This window comes from Bombina bombina, chromosome 5 (assembly GCF_027579735.1).
Source record: "Bombina bombina isolate aBomBom1 chromosome 5, aBomBom1.pri, whole genome shotgun sequence".
Classification (NCBI taxonomy): Eukaryota; Metazoa; Chordata; class Amphibia; order Anura; family Bombinatoridae; genus Bombina; species Bombina bombina.
In genome coordinates, this window is record NC_069503.1 from 273,764,633 (window position 1) to 273,792,111 (window position 27,479).

At 37.6% G+C, this 27,479-nt stretch overlaps 1 protein-coding gene across 1 annotated transcript in view; it reads left to right on the top strand.

The window, feature by feature from the left end:
- The window catches only part of ABCB1 (ATP binding cassette subfamily B member 1), a 273,231-nt gene that overhangs the window by 212,142 nt on the left and 33,610 nt on the right, over positions 1-27,479 (top strand). The window contains exons 21-22 of the mRNA XM_053713996.1: positions 9,195-9,398; positions 19,208-19,308. Of these exons, the coding sequence (XP_053569971.1) occupies positions 9,195-9,398; positions 19,208-19,308 (305 nt within the window). The remainder of the gene's footprint in view (positions 1-9,194; positions 9,399-19,207; positions 19,309-27,479) is intronic.

Sequence of the window (27,479 nt, forward strand, 5' to 3'; positions counted from 1 at the left end):
AAGCATGCTCAAATTAACTCATTGAAGTAACAAGTTAATAGATCCAGTCATGGAACTAAGAGCATAACCTTATTTTGTAGTATAAGGGCCTAATGTTCAAACTTGAACTAGTATAACACTGCCAAATACCTATACTAACATATTATGACCAATAGATAGAAAACAGTAGTTTACTTGATATTTTATATTTTAATCTATAGTTACCAAACTTGGTTTTTAATTGGATATATGAGAATTTCTATATGTGGTATAGGGAATTTCTGATAGTGGGGAAATTTAGAAAATACTTTAAATGAACCCTTTGTAAAGAACTCTTTACTTGAAAACATGATAAGTATATGTTGTTGAATACAATAAGTCTATCTCTCATAATTTACAACTAAAGATAAGATTATACTAATCAATAGATAGGTGTTCTTTTATTTGTTTAAAAAGAACACAATTTAATCTTAAATAAATTGAGAGAAGATAGTATTATTATTTCCAATAATTAATTAAATCATATTCAGAGTTCATACCTTGGGGAACTCTTGCCCAGCATTTTGTCCCTATCACCTCCCCTTGGAGGTGTATTCACCTTTTCTATAGCTTGCCAGCGAAAGGTAGATAGGGATTTATTATGTTCTTTAGCAAAATGCTGGAACACCTGATATACCTCATTTGGGATTGTTCATTTATACTTTTGTGTATGTGGATTTTTTGGAAGGGTTTTACATAATAAGACTATTATTTATTTACATATTTGCATTGTTAGTTTTGAGACAGAACATTTCCCTTTTTTGTTTGTTTATTTACTGTGCAAGTCCTGATATACACAGTTTTGCTGTCTCAATCTAACACTTTATATATGGAGCATACTAACATGGAGGGTACTATGAACTTTTATTCACTCTTGCCACTGGCAGATAGAGAATGTATGGATTTGGATAAAAAAAATTTCAACTAACATTACGGATTACAACTTGAGCTGTTTGTTTGAAGAAATGGAGAAATTACTTATTAAAGAAATGAAACTGCAGTATGATGTATGGACATTTGAGAGATATCTAAAATTGAATCTGATACCTAGAGGGTTAAGACTCCGCAAATTTCCAACATTTGAGGTGCAGGATGAGGAATTCATTGAATCATGGAATTAAATTTTGTCAGAGTGTTCCACTAGACTGATGTTACTTTTGGTCTCATATAAAATGAAATTGTTATCAACTGTGAGAGAAGAAATTGGAGCATTGCAAACAGAAATGAATTTAAGGAAAAATGAACTTGAATTCTTAAAATTTGATAATATATTGAAATCTACACTTACTGAGATCAAAACCTCTGTCTTGAATCTAAAGCATACTAAATTTGTTAGAGATAAAACTGATTATGATGATAAAAATGTATATGTGTGGAACAGAGCAGAAAGAACAAACACTAGGAAACTACAAAACAGGGGCAGGTCTAGAAGTAGAAATAGAAATAGTAGGAACAACAGGTCACCTAGTAGCAATCAACTAGCACCTACATCAAAACCAAATAGTACTAATACAACAGAAGGGAGACAGCTAATTGATTGTAACCAAGACCAGACCATTCCTACTGGCATACTGAAAAGCAATCGTAATGTGAATTTTCAAGAGTCTAATAAACAGGGTGTAGCATGTAATGATGAGCAGGGAGCTAGATCCCAAGAAACAAATTCCCAGGTTAAATCAATAAATAAAGGATCTAAATATGTTATGACCCCACAAACTAGTCAAGCCAATCAAGATAAAACAGAGTTTGAGAAGGTTTTTTACGTGGCACCAGAAAAAAACGGTATAGGTCACGAGCAAGCCAGATATCCTCAGAGAAAAAACAAAACAAATGCGAAGTACATATGAATAATGTAATCAATTTGTCTTCAAGAGTACTTACTAAAGAGCATACCAAAGTATTGAGTCTGGGTTTGAATTTTTCTCCAACAAATACATTTAATATCTTTGAAACCATGTTAGACTTAAATAAATTGATTAGAAATCTAACCTTAAGGAAATTCTTTACTAAAAATCAGACAGATGAGAGAGATAGTGGACAATCTGAATCTCTAGGTTTTTTAGAGACTCAGGATATTGGTTTCAAAGAAGCCTGTGATATTAATACCCTCAATATCTTGGCTTCTGAGAGTCACATGGATACCAGCCCTAAACATAGAAATGAATTTAGTGGTTTTAAACCCTCTTCTGAATTCTACCCTATACAATATAGAGGTACTATATTGGAAACATTCTTTAAAAGAGTTGAGAAAGATCTTATAGCTTTAAGTGAAAATACCACTTCATCTAATAATCTGTCTAAAAAGGAAAGAAGGGCTCTAAATGAGTTAAAACTAATGGACGACATTACTATTCGTAAAGCAGATAAGGGGGGTTCCATAGTAATAATGGACAAGACTGATTACATCAAAGAGGCCTTACGCCAGCTACAAGACATTAACAACTACGTTCCTCTACAAGGAGATCCAACTCATATGTATCAGGGAGTTCTCAAGGAAATTTTGGATGATGGGTTGGAGGATGGGCACATTGATGAATCCACGGGAGATTATCTATTTGTTAAATACCCAGTTGTGCCCATCTTCCACCATCTACCAAAAGTACATAAGAGTTTGGAGGATGTAGAAGGTCGTCCTATCATAAGTGGGATTGGCTCTATATCTGAGCACCTTTCAGAGTGGCTAGATGCAATTTTGAACCCTTTGGTTATTCAATTGCATAGCTATTTGAAAGATACTAAGCATGCAATCAACTTACTCGAAAGTGAAAAATGGGAGAAAGAGACCTATAGATGGGTTACAATAGATGTAACATCTCTTTACTCTTCAATTCCACATGAAAAGGGCGTTGAAGCCATTATGTACTTTTTGAACAATTTGACAGATTTTTCTGAAGAACTTATTGAATTTGTTAAGAGGTTCACTATGTATCTCCTAACACACAACTACTTCACGTTTGAAGACAAGTTTTATCTCCAGAGGTGTGGGACAGCAATGGGCGCGAAATTTGCGCCATCATTCGCCAATCTCTATATGGGATGGTGGGAGCTGTCCCACATCTTTGGAGATCAAAACACATTTAAGGCTAATATTGTGTTTTACAGGAGATACATAGATGACCTTCTTCTAATATGGAAAGGTACTGTAAGAGAACTTGAGAGCTTTGTCACTAAGATTAATGACAATGAATTGGGTTTAAAGTTCACTTTTGAACATAACAGTGAAAACATTTCCTTTTTGGACCTCAATATAAAAGGAAATAATGATGGTTCAATAACATGTGACACATATCGTAAACCTATTACACGGAACACACTGTTGCATGCCAAAAGCTGCCACCCACCACATGTTCCTTTTGCGGTTGCAAAGGGACAGTTCGTTAGACTTAAGAGAAACTGTACGGAGGAGGCAGCTTTTGTCAGGCAAAGCATTGAATTGAGACAACGTTTAAAAGAGAGAGGTTACTCAGACAAAGTTCTTGATAGAGCAGAGTATCAAGTAGCGAGACTAGACAGGAAAAAACTTTTGAGCAACAAGACACAACAGGACCATATTAAAACATCTAAGGCAAAAGGGTCATATTTTGTCACTGAATACAGTGCCCAATATGGTGACATATGTAGAATTGTAAAGAAACACTTTAAATTATTGGCTGCTGATGATCATCTAACAGAGAGTGTAGACATAGGCTTGAAATGTTCTTACAGAAAGTGTAAGACTTTGGGCAATATCCTGTCACCCTCCTGTATTTCTAAAAACACATCAAAGAGTACATGGTTACAACATAAAGGTATGTTCAGGTGTGGAAAGAGATCTTGCAGACCTTGCGAATTTGCTCTCTTTACTGACAGCTTTCAATCCATGAACACAGGTGAGAGATTCCAGATAGAATCCTGCCTGAACTGCACTACTCCTTATGTGATTTATGTTATCACATGCATTGAATGTTCCATACAATACGTAGGTCTCACCTCAAATGACGTAAACACAAGGATGAGAAACCATCTATCTACCATTAGTTCAGGTTCATATATATATATATATGTGTGTGTGTATATATATATATATATATATATATATATATATGTATATGTATATATATATATATATATATATATATATATATATATATATATATATATATATATATATATATATATATATATATATATATATATATATATATATATATATATATATATATTCGAGATAAATAGAAATGAGGAGCCTCTCCTATCCAGCACTAAACAATCCCTATTGGTGTAATTGGATAAGCAATTCTAAAGTGACAAACCTTATAGAGGCATAAGAAAAATAATATCAAAAGTGTCAATCATATGCTGCAACAAAGGAGCATTAAAAAGAGCAATTTATTGGAAAAACATGAGAATTATATTAAACAACCTGAAGGGTACTCAAAACAATTCCTATCATAGTGCACTATGAAAAATTCCTACCAGCTGGAAAAACCTTAAAATTAAAGACAAAATTAAAACTGAATAAATCAAATAACCAAAAGAAAAAAACTGTTTGTAACCACATATCTACATTGGGGAGCAAGAGCCAAGGCATGAATGAGGAAATCAACTATGCATGCTTTCTAGGTGAATGAGGTTGCTGCATGAGAGTGTAATCTAATCTATCTTTAACGAAAAAGAAAAATGGAAGCAAAGGAATGATCCATGTCGGAATCCTATAAGAAGAAAAAACTAACACATTAATATAAAGTATCAAAAACTGATTTTGGCTATTATTCAAGAGAAATTGGCAACTTAATGGTTATTGTATAAAACTTGCCATATTAAGAAGTCACAAAGTTGTTTAAATAAGTTATGAGAAGGTGTTCCACTTATGGTAGGATATTATTATTATTATTTTAAAGTAAAACGATTTTCAAATATTAGTGTCGGCCAGTGCTGCATTACAGAGGAGCATACTTATTTTGTTATTGCATATTTTTTACTTACGGTACTTTTCACAATTCCGTAGTCTTTATTTATTTGTTTGACACCTAAATATGTATATAGCAATGTAGATATACTTTTTGTCTTAGTTCATACATAGTTACCATTTTACCCCAAGAATAACATTGAATTACAAAAGGCTTCAAGAAAGGGAGGAGTTTTCCTCCGTGATGTTTTCTTTAAAGGTATACCAAACACATCTGCAAAGTACTGATTGAATTTGGAGCCGGAAGAAGCCCCATAGCCTTAGGGGTGAAACGCGCGTAGCTGGCTGGAGCTGTTGTTTGGAAATTCATGAGACTGAGATTGCCGGTGAAAATATTCAAGATAGCTGTAATTTGGAGGCTGTGAACAACTGCAAAATAACTAAAGGTCACAAAGAAGTGCGAGAGGAGCACCCCTGGAGGTGCGGCACCGCGATAGTGGGACTCTCAATAATCGCAAGTACAACCGCTACGGCGGAATATACTTTCAGACACAGTATTTGTTATTTGAACCAAGAACTGGTGAATACTTTACCGCTACGGCGGAGCTTGATTTTCTAACAACATGAAGTATTGCTGATAGCCAAGAACTGGTTAAATACTTACCGCTATGGTGGAATTGTTAGTTTACACTGTGTCTTTAAGTTAAGTTTGGATCATATCTTGCGTCACAGCAGAATACTATTCTTACAAACTTCAGAATAACAAGGAAGTTTAAATAACCATTTTGCAGGTTGTCTACAAGCAAAAGCAACACTTAATCCTCCAATTATTTGAGGCCCAAGTTGCTACATTATTATTGATCTGTTGGGAAGTCTCTCTAAAACTACCTACCGGGACTTATATTACCTGTGGTTACAAACAGGTTTTTTTCTTTTGGTTATTTGATTTATTCAGTTTTAATTTTGTCTTTAATTTTAAGGTTTTTCCAGCTGGTAGGAATTTTTCATAGTGCACTATGATAGGAATTGTTTTGAGTACCCTTCAGGTCGTTTAATATAATTCTCATGTTTTTCCAATAAATTGCTCTTTTTAATGCTCCTTTGTTGCAGCATATGATTGACACTTTTGATATTATTTTTCTTATGCCTCTATAAGGTTTGTCACTTTAGAATTGCTTATCCAATTACACCAATTGGGATTGTTTAGTGCTGGATAGGAGAGGCTCATCATTTCTATTTATCTTGAGTAAAAAAAATTCTACTTTCCCCTTGCACCAGAGGTCTGATAAGTACTAATAATTCAGACCTCTGTCAACTACCCCTTTTTTATTGGTAAAACTGATTGTGCTGACAACAACCCCCTCTTTTTTATATATATATATATATATATATATATATATATATATATATATATATATATATATATATGTGTGTGTGTGTGTGTGTATATGTATATATATATATATATATATATATATATATATATATATATATATATATATATATATATATATATATATATAAAAATATATATATATATATATATATATATATATATATATATATATATATATATATGTGTGTGTGTGTATATATATGTATATATGTATATATATATATAAATATATGGGTCTAAGTTTTACCCACAGTTTCGATAAAGTCCAGGTTCCATACTTGGATGTCATTTTGATAGGAAAACCCTTGGAGAACAATGTAAGCACCTCACTATACACAAAACCTATCACATCCAATACTTTCCTTCACGCTAGGAGTTGTCACCCTAGACATACTAGTTATGGGATTGCAAAGGGCCAATTCCTAAGATTAAGGCGTAATTGCTCTGAGCAGGATAGCTTCCTGCACGAGAGTCACTCGCTTACCCAAAAATTTCTTGAGAGAGGTTACAATAAAAAGACCATACACAGAGCCTTCAATGATGTTTTACATCAAGATAGGTCCACCCTACTTGAAGAGAAGTCTAAACAAAGGCCTCCCAGGAATAAACCTACCTTTGTAACCACCTATAGCTCACAATATTATCAGGTCTGCAAAATCTTGCGGAAGAATCTTCCGATTCTGCTAGCTGATGACATCTTGAAAGATGAGATCAAGGAGGGTTGCTTTTGTGTCCCCAAGCGTAACATAACAATTGGGAACCGAGTTTCTCCCTCCCTACTTAAAAAGCAAAAACCAAAAAGTAGCTGGTTAACCCAAAAAGGGCACTATAAATGTGGCAATAGCACTTGCAAAGCCTGTGGATACGCAAGTGTGAACAAGACGTTCCAATCCTCAGCTACACAAAGGGTATATATACATTCCCATTGTACAAACTGTCGAACGACCTTTATTATCTATATGATCACATATTTGGCATGTGATAAGCAGTATGTAGGTTGCACCTCTCGAGAGGCGAGAGAAAGGATACGAGCCCATCTCAATGATATTGAGAGGGGTATCCTAACCACAGGTGCAGCCAAGCACTTCATAGAAGTACATCACAGAGATGTTAGAAACTTTACCTGGTTGATTATAGACCATATTCCAAAGAGACCACGGGGAGGTGATAGATCCAAGGACCTCCTTAGAAAGGAGGCATTTTGGATTTTCACACTGGGAACCAGACAACCCCTAGGTCTTAATATTGAAACAGATCTTATTAATCATTGGCAGTCCTAGTGTGATTTACCACTATTCCTAGCCATTTGATTCATTAGTATCCAACAGTATTATTTTCAGAAACCATACTTATGGGTATCTTCATCAAGGAATGTCTGAATAGTTCCAGTGAACGATTATGATTCGTTGGATATTCAGATAGAGGTCTAGTGGTTACCATTATACCACAGGGAGATATCAATTACAACATCATCATAGGGTTACCGATCCTTCTTCTTCTCAATTCATCCGAGCATTGAGTATAGTATTTCTATTTAACATAAGTTATCATAGCAAAAATATCTTGTATGAGAAACACTCAACAATAAAAATAATTCACCATAAATATTACTAAAAGTACCACTGTAGGTCATCTAATACTTAATTGTATTAATAGATACAGAACCAATTAACCACTATTATCTAAAACTTATGTTTATATAGTATTAGTTTTAGGGTCAGGTTCTCTATCAGTATCTAACAATTATTAATGCCTATACCCTCCTTTAAGGTCACTTATCAACACACCTCTGACTTAGATTTAGAACTAACCAGGTTTAGGTGTAGATGTAGTATTATTGTCAACATAAATGTGAAATGCTATTAGATAACAATACTACCAAAAATCAATAACTATACAAAGTTTAGTGCTCTATCGGCACTCAATGTTATTAATGCTCGCATTTATAATATACTATAATATATTACATTATATTATATTATTTTATTATAGATGTATTTAGTGAAGGGTTACCCTTAGACTCCAGCTATTAATATGTACGGTACGACTTATACACACACTTTTTGCTCTCTATGTTTCTTAAATTCTTAACTCTTTATGAGAAGACATGGCTAAGAGTGGGTGTGAACGTCGTACATAATACACCTAATGGCTTGTACTCTAATTGTAACTCCCAGTTCCTCCCCTAACTAGCACACACACCTGTTGCATGAAATGGGTCACATTACAACCAATAATAAGTTAGGTTAGCCTATTTAAAGCTGCATGTTAGAAGTGGGCTTTATGCAGTCTATGAGTAAGGCTCTATAAGAGCTGAAACACGTCAGACATAGCCCACTTTCTTTGCACCTAACAGCCCACATTCACCTGGTCATGTCACCATCCATGCCTGCAAGTTTATAATTCTCTAGCTGATATTTGCAGAGCCGCTGTGAGTGTATGTGTGTTTTTATGCGCTATTTCTTCAATCAATAAATGTACCTGTTTTGAGCATCCTGTCCGGACACTCGTTTGTTTCATATATATATATATATATATATATATATATATATATATATATATATATATATGTGTGTGTGTGTGTATATATATATATATATATATATATATATATATATGTGTGTGTATATATATATATATATATATATATATATATGTGTGTGTGTATATATATATATATATATATATATATATATGTGTGTGTGTTTGTGTCTATATATATATATATGTGTGTGTTTGTGTTTATATATATATATATATATATATATATATATATATATATATATATATATATATATATATATATATATATATATATATATATATATATATATATACACACAAACATACACACAGTTGTACTTTAATCTGAACTCTTTATTTTTCCATCAGGCTACAGGATCCCGGTTAGCACTACTCGCCCAAAATGTTGCAAACCTTGGCACTGCAGTCATCATTTCATTTATTTATGGGTGGCAGTTAACTCTTCTCATTTTGGCTATTGTGCCAATCATTGCAATCTCTTCTCTTATTGAAATGAAAATGTTTGCTGGACATGCAAAAAAAGACAAAGAGGAACTTGAAGTAGCTGGAAAAGTAAGTTGACTACTTCCATTGCAATATATTGTAAAGCAGTTTTTAGTACATCTTTAAAAAAAATTTACATTAATTATTAATATTTTTCAATATTTTATATTTAATAAATAAATAACGCACCTTAATATAAATCATGTTGTGTAATCTTACATGAAGAATTAATGTACTCCTGTGGGGTTTGCACACATAAACCCAACAGGAGTAGATTAATTCTTCATGTGCGATAACCCGACATGAATTATATTAGTTATGTATTTATTATATATAAAATATTGCAATAATATTAATACTTAATGTAAATAATTATAGATATACTAAAATATTTTAAAAAATCCATAGAATATATATGTATATTTTACAGTATCTATAATTATTATTATTATTTCTTTCTAATGACATGGTGAGTCCACAGATCATCATCAATTACTGTTGGGGAATATCACTCCTGGCCAGCAGGAGGAGGCAAAGAGCACCACAGCAAAGCTGTTAAATATCACTCCCCTACCCACAATCCCCAGTCATTCTCTTTGCCTCTAGTGCAAGGAGGTGGTGAAGTTTTTAGTGTCTGAAGAAAATGGATTTATTTCTCTTCAATCAAGAGTTTATTTTGAAAGCAGAGAAGGTTTGCTCTGATCTTTCCCCCTTTTTCAAGGATTGGGTCTAGCCGTACTCCTCGTCAGTCTCTTAAGTAGGGCAGTGGTGGCTTTAAAGCAGTCAGGAACTTGCTAGGTGGGCCTTGCTGCGTTTTCTTAACATTGTGCTGCCCTAGTATAGAAAGCCTGAGTAGGCTTACTCTAGCCTTCCTTTTCTACACAGGTCTCTGTGAGGAGTGGCATCCTCTCATGCTGGGTGTGGCATCATCCTGCCGGACGGCTAGAAGCAGGTAAGTGCGTTGGTCTGCTATGTTTTGGGGACTTGCACTTAAAGGTATTATCTGCAACTTTATTGGGGCAAAATATATCCTTTAATGGGTTACTCAGACAGGATGCAGGCTCTGTGTGACAGGAGACAGGTACAGCTTTCAGGGTTTGAAACCTTGTTTTTTGTATTACCTAATTGGGATTGTGATAAAGTACTATTTTATTATTTGGTTGGCATTGAGGAGTTAAGTTTTCCTCTATCCTGCATCCAATACTTGGGGGCAATGTATGTTGTTTGTGTACTTCACGGAACAGCAGAGAAGCACTATTTTATAGACCTGGAGAGGGGTACTTTCAGTTTCTCCTGTCATCTAAGGCTCAGCATTACTATGCAGCTTAGATGTTTGAATCAGCGTTTTCCTGCCTTCTTCCTTGTCTCTACAGAGAAGCGCCATTTCGGCTGTCTCTAAGCCGGTCATGGGACACGCCCCCCTTTACTCTGGTTAGATCAGAGTCATAGTTTTTCCCCTTAGCCTTGTCTGTGTTCAGAGATTTGTTGCTAAAGTGGGCTGGCTTTGGAACAAGGGGAGATTATGGGGGGGTAGTTATCAAGCCGTCTACTTTTCTGGCTTCGCCGGCCCAATACGTCCGCCTAAGCTCGCCTACCTTCGCCGCCGCGGACCTTGAATACGTTCGCCTAAGTTATCAAATAAAGCTGTCAAAAAGCCGCGGGGCGATGAGCAGCGGACTGTGACAGTTATCACTCATCCGATCTCGCTGCCCTTCGGCTTTTTCCCAGCTTTATTGCTAGCCTGTCACTAAGCACTCACACTAAACTACACTGTTCTACCCCCTATACCGGCGCCCCCGGAGCCCCCCGCAACTAAATAAAGTTACTAACCCCTAAACCGCCGCTCCTAGACCCCGCCGCAACTCTTATAAATGTATTAACCCCTAAACCGCCGCTCCTAGACCCCGCCGCAAGTCTTATAAATGTATTAACCCCTAAACCGCCGCTCCCGGACACCGCTGCCACCTACAGTATACCTAGTAACCCCTATCCTGCCCCCCCTACACCGTGGCCACCTATAATAAATTTATTAACCCCTATCCTGCCCCCCACTACGCCGCCGCCACTGTAATAAAATTATTAACCCCTAAACCTAAGTCTAACCCTAACCCTAACGCCCCCCTAACTTAAATATTAATTAAATAAATCTAAATAAATTAACTCTTATTAACTAAATGAATCCTATTTAAAACTAAATACTTACCTTTAAAATAAACCCTAATATAGCTACAATATAAATAATAATTATATTCTAGCTATCTTAGGATTTATATTTATTTTACAGGTAACTTTCAATTTATTTTAACCATGTCCAATAACTATTAAATAGTTATTAACTATTTAATAGCTTACCTAGCTAAAATAAAGAGAAATGTACCTGTGAAATAAATCCTAACCTAAGTTACAATTACACCTAACACTACACTATACTTTAATAAATTATTCCTATTTAAAAATAAATACTTACCTGTAAAATAAACCCTAAGATAGCTACAATGTAATTAATAATTATATTATAGCTATCTTAGGATTTATATTTATTTTACAGGTAACTTTGTATTTATTTTAGCTAGTTAGAATAGTTATTAAATAGTTATTAACTATTTAATAACTACCTAGCTAAAAGAAATACAAAATTACCTGTAAAATAAATCCTAACCTAAGTTACAATTAAACCTAATACTACACTATCATTAAATTAACTAAATAAACTACATACAAATAACTACAATTAAATACAATTACATAAACAAACTAAAGTACAAAAAATAAAAAAAGCTAAGTTACAAAAAATAAAAAAATAAGTTACAAACATGTTAAAAATATTACAACAATTTTAAGCTACTTACACCTAATCTAAGCCCCCTAATAAAATAACAAACCCCCCCAAAATAAAAAAAATCCCTATTCTAAATTAAATAAATTTCAAAGCTCTTTTACCTTACCAGCCCTTAAAAGGGCCTTTTGTGGGGGCATGCCCCAAAAAGTTCAGCTCTTTTGCCTGTAAAAGAAAAATACAACCCCCCCCCACATTAAAACCCACCACCCACATACACCGACGGACTACGACGAATGACGGCTCCTTTAAGGGACGTCATCCAAGATGGCGTCCCCTCAATTCCGATTGGCTGATAGGATTCTATCAGCCAATCGGAATTAAGGTAGGAAAATCTGATTGGCTGATGGAATCAGCCAATCAGATTGAGCTCGCATTCTATTGGCTGATCGGAACAATTCCATCAGCCAATCAGATTTTTCCTACCTTAATTCCGATTGGCTGATAGAATCCTATCAGCCAATCGGAATTGAGGGGACGCCATCTTGGATGACGTCCCTTAAAGGAGCCGTCATTCGTCGTAGTCCGTCGGTGAAGAAGGTGGTTCCGCGTCGGCGGAAGGAAGATTCAAGACCCGGCTTGGAAGATGACTTCGCCCGGATAGAAGACCTCTTCAGCGCCTCTTTGAAGATGACATCGGCCGGATCGAAGACTTCTTCAGCGCCGCCTGGATGATGACTTCATCGGATGGAAGATTTCTTCAGCGCCGCTTGGAGGATTAACTTCTTCCGCTCCGGATGTCCTCTTCAGTTCCATCGGTGGCTCGGCTGAGTGAAGACGACTCAAGGTAGGATGATCTTCAGGGGATTAGTGTTAGGTTTTTGTAAGGGGGGTTTGGGTTAGATTAGGGGTATGTGGGTGGTGGGTTTTAATGTTGGGGGGGGTTGTATTTTTCTTTTACAGGCAAAAGAGCTGAACTTTTTGGGGCATGCCCCCACAAATGGCCCTTTTAAGGGCTGGTAAGGTAAAAGAGCTTTGAAATTTATTTAATTTAGAATAGGGTAGGGATTTTTTTTATTTTGGGGGGGTTTGTTATTTTATTAGGGGGCTTAGATTAGGTGTAAGTAGCTTAAAATTGTTGTAATATTTTTAACATGTTTGTAACTTATTTTTTTATTTTTTGTAACTTAGCTTTTTTTATTTTTTGTACTTTAGTTAGTTTATGTAATTGTATTTAATTGTAGTTATTTGTATGTAGTTTATTTAGTTAATTTAATGATAGTGTAGTATTAGGTTTAATTGTAACTTAGGTTAGGATTTATTTTACAGGTAATTTTGTATTTCTTTTAGCTAGGTAGTTATTAAATAGTTAATAACTATTTAATAACTATTCTAACTAGCTAAAATAAATACAAAGTTACCTGTAAAATAAATATAAATCCTAAGATAGCTAGAATATAATTATTATTTATATTGTAGCTATATTAGGGTTTATTTTAAAGGTAAGTATTTAGTTTTAAATAGGATTCATTTAGTTAATAAGAGTTAATTTATTTAGATTTATTTAATTAATATTTAAGTTAGGGGGGCGTTAGGGTTAGGGTTAGACTTAGGTTTAGGGGTTAATAATTTTATTACAGTGGCGGCGGCGTAGTGGGGGGCAGGATAGGGGTTAATAAATTTATTATAGGTGGCGACGGTGTAGGGGGGGCAGATTAGGGGTTAATAAATTTATTATAGGTGGCGACGGTGTAGGGGGGCAGGATAGGGGTTAATACATTTAATATAGGTTGCGGCGGGTTCAGGGAGCGGCGGTTTAGGGGTTAATACATTTATTATAGTTGCGGTGGGCTCTGGGAGCGGCGGTTTAGGGGTTAATATGTATAGAGTAGCTTGCGGTGGGCTCCGGGAGCGGCGGTTTAGGGGGTAATAACTTTATTTAGTTGCGGCGGTGTAGGGGGGGTCAGATTAGCAGTGTTTAGACTCGGGGTACATGTTAGGGTGTTAGGTGTAGACAGCTCCCATAGGAATCAATGGGATGTCTGTCAGCAGCGAACTTGTACTTTCGCTATGGTCAGACTCCCATTGATTCCTATGGGATCCGCCGCCTCCAGGCTGGCGCTTTGAAAACCGTAAAAGTGCCGAGCGTGCCTGCTAGTTTTTTGATAACTAGCAAAAGTAGTGAGATTGTGCCGCACTTGTGTGCGGAACATCTGGAGTGACGTAAGAATCGATCTGTGTCGGACTGAGTCCGGCGGATCGAAGTTTACGTCACAAAATTCTACTTTTGCCGGTCTCGAGCCTTTGATAACTAAGGCGAATCAGCCGCGCCACAAATACGCTGCGGAATTCCAGCGTATTTGAGGTTGACGGCTTGATAACTAGGCCCCTGTGTCTGTTATGTTAAGGGTGTCAGACATACTCGCTAGCAGAGCATTTTGATTCTACATTTCGTTGTGCTTATGAGTATACTCCAGCGTTGGATGGCTTATAAATTCCGCATTATTGAGCAGATTGATTGTTTTTCTTCTTGTCTTATATTAAAGTGGACTATGTTTATTCTATAACATAATTTCCCTGGGGTCTAATCTTAGGGGTTCATTGCTATTTTTCTTTATAAGCATTTCTGTCCCCCCTTATATTGCATGCTGATGCCCATTACACCTTCTAGGGTTAGAGGGTTTTGGGTATATCATATCATTTATTCAGTATAAGAACAAGGGTTTTTTTCCCTTGTAGAGTTTGGGTTGTCTCTTTATGTTTAAAGTGACAGTATTCATTTTTACTAAATTCTTTTTACAATGATACTTTTCTAGTCCCATATCTCGCAGGATGATACTGTTTAGGCTATGACACAGTTTTCTCCTTCAGTGTCCCTAACCTTTATGGTGTCACATGCAGTGGCCTGCATTCCTCTCAATCTCCTGGTGGAGTGTGTTTGCTTACAGATTTTGCAGCTCAGGTATCATCTGCAATACTGGCGTTTTTCCTTTCTTACAGGGAAAATGCGAGAGGACATTTAGATTTCGAATAGTAAGGTTTCTGTTTCACTTTCTGCTACCCAGGTTGTTTTCTCTCCTAAGTTGGGTGAGGAGGACTGCTGGTATTTCTCAGGATTAAATCTCAGTTTTGGACGGTATAATTCCTTTATCTGATACTGAAGTGATCGCCTTCATATATTTGCTTGAATACCTCTTGAACTGTTAAAGGTTGTTTTGGCTTCTGGACGACATTGATACCCCTGTCAACTCACCTTTGGGTATGTTTTAGGAGGAGCTGGCTTCTTGGTAGACTTCGACTCTCCTGTCATTGTCAATCCTCAAGAATCTAGTAATTTTTTATATATACTAGTACTAGGATTCATTTGTAAAAAGTTTCTCCTGTTCTCAACTATGCTAGGAGAATTTTCTCAGGTGTGGGACTGGTTAGTACTTGGAAATCCTTTTTCCCCATCTCCTATCTATAATAATCTCTTTAATTATCACGGTGCATGGTATTTAAAGTAGTAGGGGTCTATATGCTCCTTTAAGGATAGAGACCTTTATGGACAAGTGCGGCATCCTTTGGTCCGACGTCTGGTCTCATTTCACAGAAAGGCTGTTAGGCCAATTTTTTATTTCTGTTGATAATTTTCGTCCCTTCGTAACTTCAAGAAGATTTTCCCCTTTGTCTTCCAAACAGGGGTAGTTCAAGTCCTCTTGGATACCCAGTCAGTTTTGGATCAGTGGAATTAATTAAAGAAACCCACAGCTAATTCTCATTCAGCATGTAGGATTTACCCCCAAGCCAGGATCGGATCCTATGGGGGACAGTCTATCTCAGTTTTTTGTTCTGCCTGGATTCAGCTAGAACTGACTTTGGTTCTACAAAACAGAACAGTAAAGCTCAGAGCCATGGGTTTAGATCCCCCTCGGCCGTGTCAGGCAGAATTCCTCCTAGACCTTTAAAAAGGTCCTAGATCCCTAAAGGGCTGTAGATGTAATATTCCAGGGGTTCGAATTGGAATTCAACTCCTTCCTCCCAGGAGCAGGTTTCACCTCTCAAGATTATCTGTAGTCAGATAAGAAGAGAGGCGTTTTTTAAATGTGTTCAGTTTCTTCCTCCCTGGGAGTGATTGTCCAGTTCCAGTTTTGGAACAGTGGTTAGTTTTGGTGAAAGAATCAGTTTCTAATGACCTTAGTCCTAAGGGATGTGTATTTTCAGGTTCTCATAAAAGGGTTCTTCTCAGATTTCTGAGTTTTTCTTTCTGGCCAAACTTTTTCAGTTTGTGGTTCAACTATGGATTTGCCACAGAGTCCAAAGTTTTCTTAATGGTTCGGGAGTGGCAACCTGCCTGGACGACATATTGGTTTGGGCACCTTCCTCCTTCAAGCAAATTCTCATTCGGAGGTTTTTGCTGTCTTCTTCGTTCCATAATTGGTAGTGGAGCTGGAAAAGAAGTTCCTTGTCTCAGCTACAGGGTAGTCTGCGTAGGGACTATAATTGTTTCCCTATCGATGGGAATCCTTCCTCTTGCCTTTCTCTTCAGTCTTCTGTTCGGCATCAGCGGTTCAGTATATGGAGGTAATTAGTCTGATGGTGCTTCCATGGACATCATCCCTTGTTTGATTTTGTTTGAGAGCTCTGCAGTTGTGCCTGCTCAGTTAGTGGAATGGGGATTATTCGGATTGCCTCAGAAATAGGTCTGAATCAGCCGACAAGAGTCTCTTCCCATGGTGGTTTTTCAGGAATTTCGGTCTCAGGACACATGCTTCTGAGACCTTCCTGGGCATTTGTGATCGCGAACACCAGTCTACTGGGCTGGGGAGGAGTCTGGGATTTATTGAAGGCGCAGAAACGTTGGTCCTGTAAGAAGTCTGCTCTCCCTTTCATCATGTTTGAGTTGAGAGCTATTTACAATGTTCTTATGGTTTGGCTTCAGTTGTCAGCCTAGTTTATTGGGTCCTAGTCTGACAATATAGCCTCTGGGACTCATTTCCTCTCTGAGTTCCCTAGTCATGTAGGAAGTGTTTTCAGATTTTTCTGTGGGCAGGTGCTCACAATTCTGTCTATCGGCCATCCACTTTTCTAGAGTGGTCAACTGGGAAGCGGGGTTCTGTACAGTTTTCCCATCTCAGGGTGTGGGTCCTTCCATCCGAGAGTGTTCTTCAGGTTAACAAGCAATTGGGGCTTACCAGAATTGGTTCTGATGGCATCTCGTCAGAACTCCTACGTTCCCTAGTTCGGTTGAGGTCAAGAGATCTTCTTGCCTTTCTGATAGATACTCTGGCAGTTCTTCAGAGCTTCAGGTTGACTTACCTTTTTCCTCGGTTTGTTCTCCTTCCTTGAGTCTTCGTTCAGATAAAGTAGGAGATAGCTTTGTTTTTTTTCTAATAGCTCCTGCGTGGCCTTGCAAGATCTGGTAGGCGGATCTAGTAGAGAAGTCGTCTCTATCTCCGTCGAAATTTCATCCAAATTTAGTTTCTCTGAAGCTGCTGGTTCGGAGATTACACGCTTAAATTTAGCTAAGCGTGGGTTTTTCCGAATCGGTCATTGAGACCATGATTCAGGCTTGTGGTTCATCTATAGATATATTTATTATACAATACGTCAGGATCCCATGGATCTTATCTTTTCTCCAGGATGGCCTTGAGAAGGGGTTATCTGTTAGTGCCCTCAAGGGTCAGATTTCGTCTCTTTCCATTCTGCGGCTCAAGCGTCTGGGGGACGGGCCAGATATACAATCTTTTATCAGGTCCTGGTCAGTATTAGGCCTGTGTTTAAAGGGACACTGAACCCAATTTTTTTTCTTTTGTGATTCAGACAGAACATGCAATTTTAAGCAACTTTCTAATTTACTCCTATTATCAATTTTTCTTCATTCTCTTGCTATCTTTATTTGAAAAAGACGGAATCTAAGTGGTTCAGAACTCTGGACAGCAATTTTTTTATTCATGAATGAATTTATCCACCAATCAGCAAGAACAACACAGGTTGTTCGCCAAAAATGGTCCGGCATCTAAACTTACATTCTTGCATTTCAAATAAAGATACAAAGAGAATGAAGAAAATTCTTCTGTTGCACATCTTAGATGTTGTGCGGGTCTTTAAATTTTATCTGCAATGTCCAGATTTTTGTCAGTCTTCTACTTTGTTTCTGGATAAACATAAATGCCGGAGAGCTACTTCCACCTTTCTTTTCTCTGGTTGAGAAGTGTTAATCGTAGGGTTTATGAGCCTGTTGGACAGCAGCTCCCTGGGAGATTTTCAGCCCCCTCCACTAGGGTGGTGTCTTCTTCTTGGTTCTTCAAGAGAGAGGCCTCTGTAGAACGTTTTTTTTTTCTTTCTAAATTCTATAAGTTCAATACTTTTGCCTTGGCTGGGGCTTCTTTTGGGAGAAAGGTTCTTCAAGCAGTGGTGCTTTCTGTTTAGGTCACCTGTCTTGTCCCTCCCGTATCATCTGTGTCCTCTAGCTTGGGTATTGATTCCCAACAGTAATTGATGATGGTCCGTGGACTCACTGTGTCATTAGAAAGAAAACAAAATGTATGCTTACCTGATAAATTTCTTTCTTGACACGGTGAGTGTGCAGCCTTCCCTATTTTTCAGACAGGTTTTTTGTTATATAAACCTTAGGCACTTCTGCACCTTGTGTTACTTCCTTTCTCTCCTTTCCCTTTGGTCGAATGACTGGGGATTGTGGGTAGGGGAGTGATATTTAATAGTTTTGCTGTGGTGCTCTTTGCCTCCTCCTGCTGGCCAGGAGTGATATTCCCCAACAGTAATTGATGATGATCCGTGGACTCACCGTGTCAAGAAATAAATAAATTTATCAGGTAAGCATAAATTTAGTTTTTTTCTATATTTTATATTTAATATTTACATAACACGCCTTAAGATAACTACATCTTTATGTGCACTAACTGATTAGAGCTAAAGTGTAAAACCCAAAGAACGGTATGCCTTGTTTTACATTCCAAAGTTCTTCACATAGAAGTATTGCTAGTGCACTAACGTTGGTGTGCCACTTGTAATTTAGCCCTTTGTGTGTTAACTTCATTTTTTTATATATATAATTTTCCTTATTAATTAATTATTGTATTTTGTATTTGTTCTAATTAAGATTGCCACTGACGCTGTAGAAAACATCCGTACAGTTGTTTCATTGACACGAGAAAGGCGGTTTGAGTCTATGTATGAAAAAAATTTGGAAGGGCCATACAGGTAATAGAAAATATAAGTCCCTGATTCTTTAAAGCTCTCTGGTCTAGCGAGATTACCCAAGAAGTCTTATCAGTACTGCAATGTCCCTCAAATTATTTTACATTTCTTTCCAAAGGCAGGGAAAGTCCACAACTTCATTCTTTACTGTTGGGATTACAACACCTGGCCACCAGGAGGAGGCAAAGACACCCTAGCCAAAAGATTAAATATCCCTCCCACTTCCCCCATCCTCCCAGTCATTCTTTGCCTTTGTCACTAAAGGAGGATGGCAGAGAAGTGCTAGAAGATAGTCCTTTAATGGGTATTTTCCCTTCAAGAGAGGACTGGAGCTTGAAGTAGTCTTGTAAATCTCTCAGTGAGAGTGTTGATGAGAGTTAGAGTCTGGAAATACAGGGAAAGTTTTTCTGTGACTTCATCCAGACTGCGAATCTAACAGCTCCTTGGGAACCAGTGTTAACGAGTTACACTGTTCTCCCTTCCTAAGATATGGAGAGTCCACAACATCATCATTTACTAGTGGGACTATCACTCCTGGCTAGCAGGAGGAGGCAAAGAGCACCACAAAGCTGTTAAGTGTCACTACCCTACCCATAATCCCCAGTCATTCTCTTTGCCTCTGTCAATGGAGGAGGTGAAGTTTTGGTGTCTGAAGAAAATTGGATTTCTTTTCGCTACAAGCAAGGTTTTTGGGTATAGCTGTAGTCCACGTCAATCTCTGCAGTAGAGTAGTAGTGGCTTTAAAGCAGTTAGGAACTTGTGAGGTCGGCCTTGCTTTGTTTTCCTAACATATTTGCGGCTCATGGTATACAAAGTCCGTGTAGGTTTACTCTGTTCTTTCTTTTTTTACAGGTCTCTGTGAGGAGTATGTGTCCTCTCACACCTTGTAAGCTGTCATCCTGCTGGACAGCTAGACTGCAGGTAAGTACTTTTTGTCTTCTAGTTTCTGAAGACTGGCACTTTAAAGTGAAGGTCAATTTTGATGAATAAGTGCCCGGTTTTTAATAATCCTATTAAAAACAAGGGCACTTTAATTAATCAAAATTGACATTTTAATTCTTTTCTTCAAAAACGTACCTTTTTAATTCTGAAAGCCGATCCAGCGCTTCCTCTGCCCGTCGCAAGCCCTCTTTGCGGGTCCAAAATGACGAATCCGTCTTCCTCCAATCACGGCATTGCATCAGGCCATGATCCCCCGGGGGAAAACCGTGATTGGAGGAAGCCGGATTCGTAATTTCTGACGTAAGAAGAGGCTTCCGACAGCCTGGGGAATTGCTGGAGCGGCTTTCAGGATTAAAAGGTAAGTTTTTGAAGAAAAGGAGTGAAATGTCAATTTTGATTAATTAAAGTGCCCTTGTTTTTAATAGGATTATTAAAAACCGGGCACTAATTCATCCAAATTGACCTTCACTTTAAGAAGATTTATGCTGCAGTATATTTGGGACAGTTTTAATATAATCAATTAGGCTGGATTATTTTATGAGCAGGGTGCAGGCACTAATGTGGTAGATTAGTGGTTCATTTTTTTCCATTCATATATGGAACTATTAATCCACTGTGCCTTATTTTTCTTTTTTGTGGGCTTGTATTGGAAAGTTAGTTCAGTAAGCTAAAGTGCTGCTTTTTGAACATTTGTATTTTCACATGCTGCTTGAGGCATATTGTGTGTGACATGTTTTTCACTGTTTGTACCGCTCTGGAGTATCAGTTAGCCTACTGGAAGGAGTTACCTTGCTGTTAATCGATCTTTTAACAGAGATAGGGAACTCACTCTGACGATCATGTGACTTCCTTCTCTCTGTAGTATCGGAGCGGAGCGACGTCACAGCTTTCCTTCATTCTCCTGTGTCGGTTCGATACGCTGAAGGAGAATTCTGGCTGATGGTTTTTCAGTTCTCTGATATACTCCTGTGGGTACGGTAGGAGCACCTCAGAGGTGTAGAGGTGTTTAATTTTTTTGTCAAGACTTGTCAATGTCTATTTAGCGTGTTATGCTACAGAAAAAACATAATTTATGTAAGAACTTACCTGATAAATTCATTTCTTTCATATTAGCAAGAGTCCATGAGCTAGTGACGTATGGGATATACATTCCTACCAGGAGGGGCAAAGTTTCCCAAACCTCAAAATGCCTATAAATACACCCCTCACCACACCCACAATTCAGTTTAACGAATAGCCAAGAAGTGGGGTGATAAAAAAGTGCGAAAGCATATAAAATAAGGAATTGGAATAATTGTGCTTTATACAAAAATCATAACCACCACAAAAAAAGGGCGGGCCTCATGGACTCTTGCTAATATGAAAGAAATTAATTTATCAGGTAAGTTCTTACATAAATTATGTTTTCTTTCATGTAATTAGCAAGAGTCCATGAGCTAGTGACGTATGGGATAATGATTACCCAAGATGTGGATCTTTCCACACAAGAGTCACTAGAGAGGGAGGGATAAAATAAAGACAGCCAATTCCTGCTGAAAATAATCCACACCCAAAATAAAGTTTAATGAAAAACATAAGCAGAAGATTCAAACTGAAACCGCTGCCTGAAGTACTTTTCTACCAAAAACTGCTTCAGAAGAAGAAAATACATCAAAATGGTAGAATTTAGTAAAAGTATGCAAAGAGGACCAAGTTGCTGCTTTGCAAATCTGATCAATCGAAGCTTCATTCCTAAACGCCCAGGAAGTAGAAACTGACCTAGTAGAATGAGCTGTAATCCTCTGAGGCGGAGTTTTACCCGACTTAACATAGGCAAGATGAATTAAAGATTTCAACCAAGATGCCAAAGAAATGGCAGAAGCTTTCTGGCCTTTTCTAGAACCGGAAAAGATAACAAATAAACTAGAAGTCTTTCGGAAAGACTTAGTAGCTTCAACATAATATTTCAAAGCTCTAACAACATCCAAAGAATGCAACGATTTCTCCTTAGAATTCTTAGGATTAGGACATAATGAAGGAACCACAATTTCTCTACTAATGTTGTTGGAATTCACAACTTTAGGTAAAAATTCAAAAGAAGTTCGCAACACCGCCTTATCCTGATGAAAAATCAGAAAAGGAGACTCACAAGAAAGAGCAGATAATTCAGAAACTCTTCTGGCAGAAGAGATTGCCAAAAGGAACAAAACTTTCCAAGAAAGTAATTTAATGTCTAATGAATGCATAGGTTCAAACGGAGGAGCTTGAAGAGCCCCCAGAACCAAATTCAAACTCCAAGGAGGAGAAATTGACTTAATGACAGGTTTTATATGAACCAAAGCTTGTACAAAACAATGAATATCAGGAAGAATAGCAATCTTTCTGTGAAAAAGAACAGAAAGAGCAGAGATTTGACCTTTCAAGGAACTTGCGGACAAACCCTTATCTAAACCATCCTGAAGAAACTGTAAAATTCTCGGTATTCTAAAAGAATGCCAAGAAAAATGATGAGAAAGACACCAAGAAATATAAGTCTTCCAAACTCTATAATATATCTCTCTAGATACAGATTTACGCGCCTGTAACATAGTATTAATCACAGAGTCAGAGAAACCTCTTTGACCAAGAATCAAGCGTTCAATCTCCATACCTTTAAATTTAAGGATTTCAGATCCTGATGGAAAAAAGGACCTTGCGACAGAAGGTCTGGTCTTAACGGAAGAGTCCACGGTTGGCAAGAGGCCATCCGGACAAGATCCGCATACCAAAACCTGTGAGGCCATGCCGGAGCTACCAGCAGAACAAACGAGCATTCCTTCAGAATCTTGGAGATTACTCTTGGAAGAAGAACTAGAGGCGGAAAGATATAGGCAGGATGATACTTCCAAGGAAGTGATAATGCATCCACTGCCTCCGCCTGAGGATCCCGGGATCTGGACAGATACCTGGGAAGTTTCTTGTTTAGATGAAACGCCATCAGATCTATTTCTGGAAGTTCCCACATTTGAACAATCTGAAGAAATACCTCTGGGTGAAGAGACCATTCGCCCGGATAATCCGCTTCCCAATTGTCTATACCTGGGATATGAACCGCAGAGATTAGACAGGAGCTGGATTCCGCCCAAACCAAAATTTGAGATACTTCTTTCATAGCCAGAGGACTGTGAGTCCCTCCTTGATGATTGATGTATGCCACAGTTGTGACATTGTCTGTCTGAAAACAAATGAACGATTCTCTCTTCAGAAGAGGCCAAAACTGAAGAGCTCTGAAAATTGCACGGAGTTCCAAAATATTGATCGGTAATCTCACCTCCTGAGATTCCCAAACTCCTTGTGCCGTCAGAGATCCCCACACAGCTCCCCAACCTGTGAGACTTGCATCTGTTGAAATTACAGTCCAGGTCGGAAGCACAAAAGAAGCCCCCTGAATTAAACGATGGTGATCTGTCCACCACGTTAGAGAGTGTCGTACAATCGGTTTTAAAGATATTAATTGAGATATCTTTGTGTAATCCTTGCACCATTGATTCAGCATACAGAGCTGAAGAGGTCGCATGTGAAAACGAGCAAAGGGGATCACGTCCGATGCAGCAGTCATAAGACCTAGAATTTCCATGCATAAGGCTACCGAAGGGAATGATTGTGACTGAAGGTTTCGACAAGCTGAAATCAATTTTAGACGTCTCTTGTCTGTTAAAGACAGAGTCATGGACACTGAATCTATCTGGAAACCCAGAAAGGTTACCCTTGTCTGAGGAATCAATGAACTTTTTGGTAAATTGATCCTCCAACCATGATCTTGAAGAAACAACACAAGTCGATTCGTATGAGATTCTGCTAAATGTAAAGACTGAGCAAGTACCAAGATATCGTCCAAATAAGGAAATACCACAATACCCTGTTCTCTGATTACAGACAGAAGGGCACCGAGAACCTTTGTAAAAATTCTTGGAGCTGTAGCTAGGCCAAACGGCAGAGCCACAAACTGGTAATGCTTGTCCAGAAAAGTGAATCTCAGGAACTGATAATGATCTGGATGAATCAGAATATGCAGATATGCATCCTGTAAATCTATTGTGGACATATAATGCCCTTGCTGAACAAAAGGCAAGATAGTCCTTACAGTTACCATTTTGAACGTTGGTATCCTTGCATAACGATTCAATATTTTTAGATCCAGAACTGGTCTGAAGGAATTCTCCTTCTTTGGTACAATGAAGAGATTTGAATAAAACCCCATCCCCTGTTCCGGAACTGGAACTGGCATAATTACTCCAGTCAACTCTAGATCTGAAACACAATTCAGAAATGCTTGAGCTTTTACTGGATTTACTGGGACACGGGAAAGAAAAAATCTCTTTGCAGGAGGTCTCATCTTGAAACCAATTCTGTACCCTTCTGAAACAATGTTCTGAATCCAAAGATTGTGAACAGAATTGATCCAAATTTCTTTGAAAAAACGTAACCTGCCCCCTACCAGCTGAGCTGGAATGAGGGCCGCACCTTCATGTGGACTTAGAAGCAGGCTTTGCCTTTCTGGAAGGCTTGGATTTATTCCAGACTGGAGATGGTTTCCAAACTGAAACTGCTCCTGAGGAAGAAGGATCAGGCTTTTGATCTTTGTTGAAACGAAAGGAACGAAAACGATTATTAGCCCTGTTTTTACCCTTAGATTTTTTATCCTGTGGTAAAAAAGTTCCTTTCCCACCAGTAACAGTTGAGATAATAGAATCCAACTGAGAACCAAATAATTTGTTACCCTGGAAAGAAATAGAAAGTAGAGTTGATTTAGAAGCCATATCAGCATTCCAAGTCTTAAGCCATAAAGCTCTTCTAGCTAAAATAGCTAGAGACATAAACCTGACATCAACTCTGATAATATCAAAAAAGGCATCACAGATAAAATTATTAGCATGCTGAAGAAGAATAATATTATGAGAATCATGATCTGTTACTTGTTGCGCTAAAGTTTCCAACCAAAAAGTTGAAGCTGCAGCAACATCAGCCAATGATATAGCAGGTCTAAGAAGATTACCTGAACACAGATAAGCTTTTCTTAGAAAGGATTCAATTTTCCTATCTAAAGGATCCTTAAACGAAGTACCATCTGACGTAGGAATAGTAGTACGTTTAGCAAGGGTAGAAATAGCCCCATCAACTCTAGGGATTTTGTCCCAAAATTCTAATCTGTCAGACGGCACAGGATATAATTGCTTAAAACGTTTAGAAGGAGTAAATGAATTACCCAATTTATCCCATTATTTGGAAATTACTTCAGAAATAGCATTAGGAACAGGAAAAACTTCTGGAATAACCACAGGAGATTTAAATACCTTATCTAAACGTTTAGAATTAGTATCAAGAGGACCAGAATCCTCTATTTCTAAAGCAATTAGTACTTCTTTAAGTAAAGAACGAATAAATTCCATTTTAAATAAATATGAAGATTTATCAGCATCAATCTCTGAGACAGAATCCTCTGAACCAGAAGAGTCATCAGAATCAGAATGATGATGTTCATTTAAAAATTCATCTGTAGAGAGAGAAGTTTTAAAAGATTTTTTATGTTTACTAGAAGGAGAAATAACAGACATAGCCTTCTTTATGGATTCAGAAACAAAATCTCTTATGTTATCAGGAACATTCTGCACCTTAGATGTTGAAGGAACAGCAACAGGCAATGGTACATTACTAAAGGAAATATTATCTGCATTAACAAGTTTGTCATGACAATTAATACAAACAACAGCCGGAGGAATAGCTACCAAAAGTTTACAGCAGATACACTTAGCTTTGGTAGTTCCAGCACTAGACAGCGATTTTCCTGAAGTATCTTCTGACTCAGATGCAACGTGAGACATCTTGCAATATGTAAGAGAAAAAACAACATATAAAGCAAAATTGATCAAATTCCTTAAATGACAGTTTCAGGAATGGGAAAAAATGCCAAAGAACAAGCTTCTAGCAACCAGAAGCAATGAAAAATGAGACTTAAATAATGTGGAGACAAAAGCGACGCCCATATTTTTTTAGCGCCAAATAAGACGCCCACATTATTTGGCACCTAAATGCTTTTGGCGACAAAAATGACGCCACATCCGGAATGCCGACATTTTTGGCGCAAAAGAACGTCAAAAAATGACGCAACTTCCGGCGACACGTATGACGCTGGAAACGGAAAAGATTTTTTGCGCCAAAAAAGTCCGCGCCAAGAATGACGCAATAAAATGAAGCATTTTCAGCCCCCGCGAGCCTAACAGCCCACAGGGAAAAAAAGGTCAAATTTTTTAAGGTAAAAAAATGATTGATTCAAATGCATTATCCCAAATATGAAACTGACTGTCTGAAAATAAGGAATGTTGAACATTCTGAGTCAAGGCAAATAAATGTTTGAATACATATATTTAGAACTTTATAAACAAAGTGCCCAACCATAGCTTAGAGTGTCACAGAAAATAAGATTTACTTACCCCAGGACACTCATCTACATGTTTGTAGAAAGCCAAACCAGTACTGAAACGAGAATCAGCAGAGGTAATGGTATATAAATAAGAGTATATCGTCGATCTGAAAAGGGAGGTAAGAGATGAATCTCTACGACCGATAACAGAGAACCTATGAAATAGACCCCGTAGAAGGAGATCACTGCATTCAAATAGGCAATACTCTCCTCACATCCCTCTGACATTCACTGCACGCTGAGAGGAAAACCGGGCTCCAACTTGCTGCGGAGCGCATATCAACGTAGAATCTAGCACAAACTTACTTCACCACCTCCATAGGAGGCAAAGTTTGTAAAAACTGAATTGTGGGTGTGGTGAGGGGTGTATTTATAGGCATTTTGAGGTTTGGGAAACTTTGCCCCTCCTGGTAGGAATGTATATCCCATACGTCACTAGCTCATGGACTCTTGCTAATTACATGAAAGAAATAACGCTCTTGAAGATTAAAGAGATTTAAAGTGACAGTAGTCATTTTATTTATTTTTCTCTCTCAGTTAATTTTTGGAATTTTTACTGTGCTGTGGACATGGATCAATCTGCAGACCAGATAGAGGACAATGTTGCTTGTGACAGATGTTTACTATGTTTGGAGGCACAAATTGTTTTGCCCATGCAAATCTGTGCTTCTTGTTTAGCTAGAACCATAGAGTGTAAAAGTAAAATTTTGCCCACTGAGCCAAATGTCTCTCAGGATGATGCCACAGCTTTCTCCTCAAATGTCCCAAGCCTCTATGGTGTCACATGCAATGC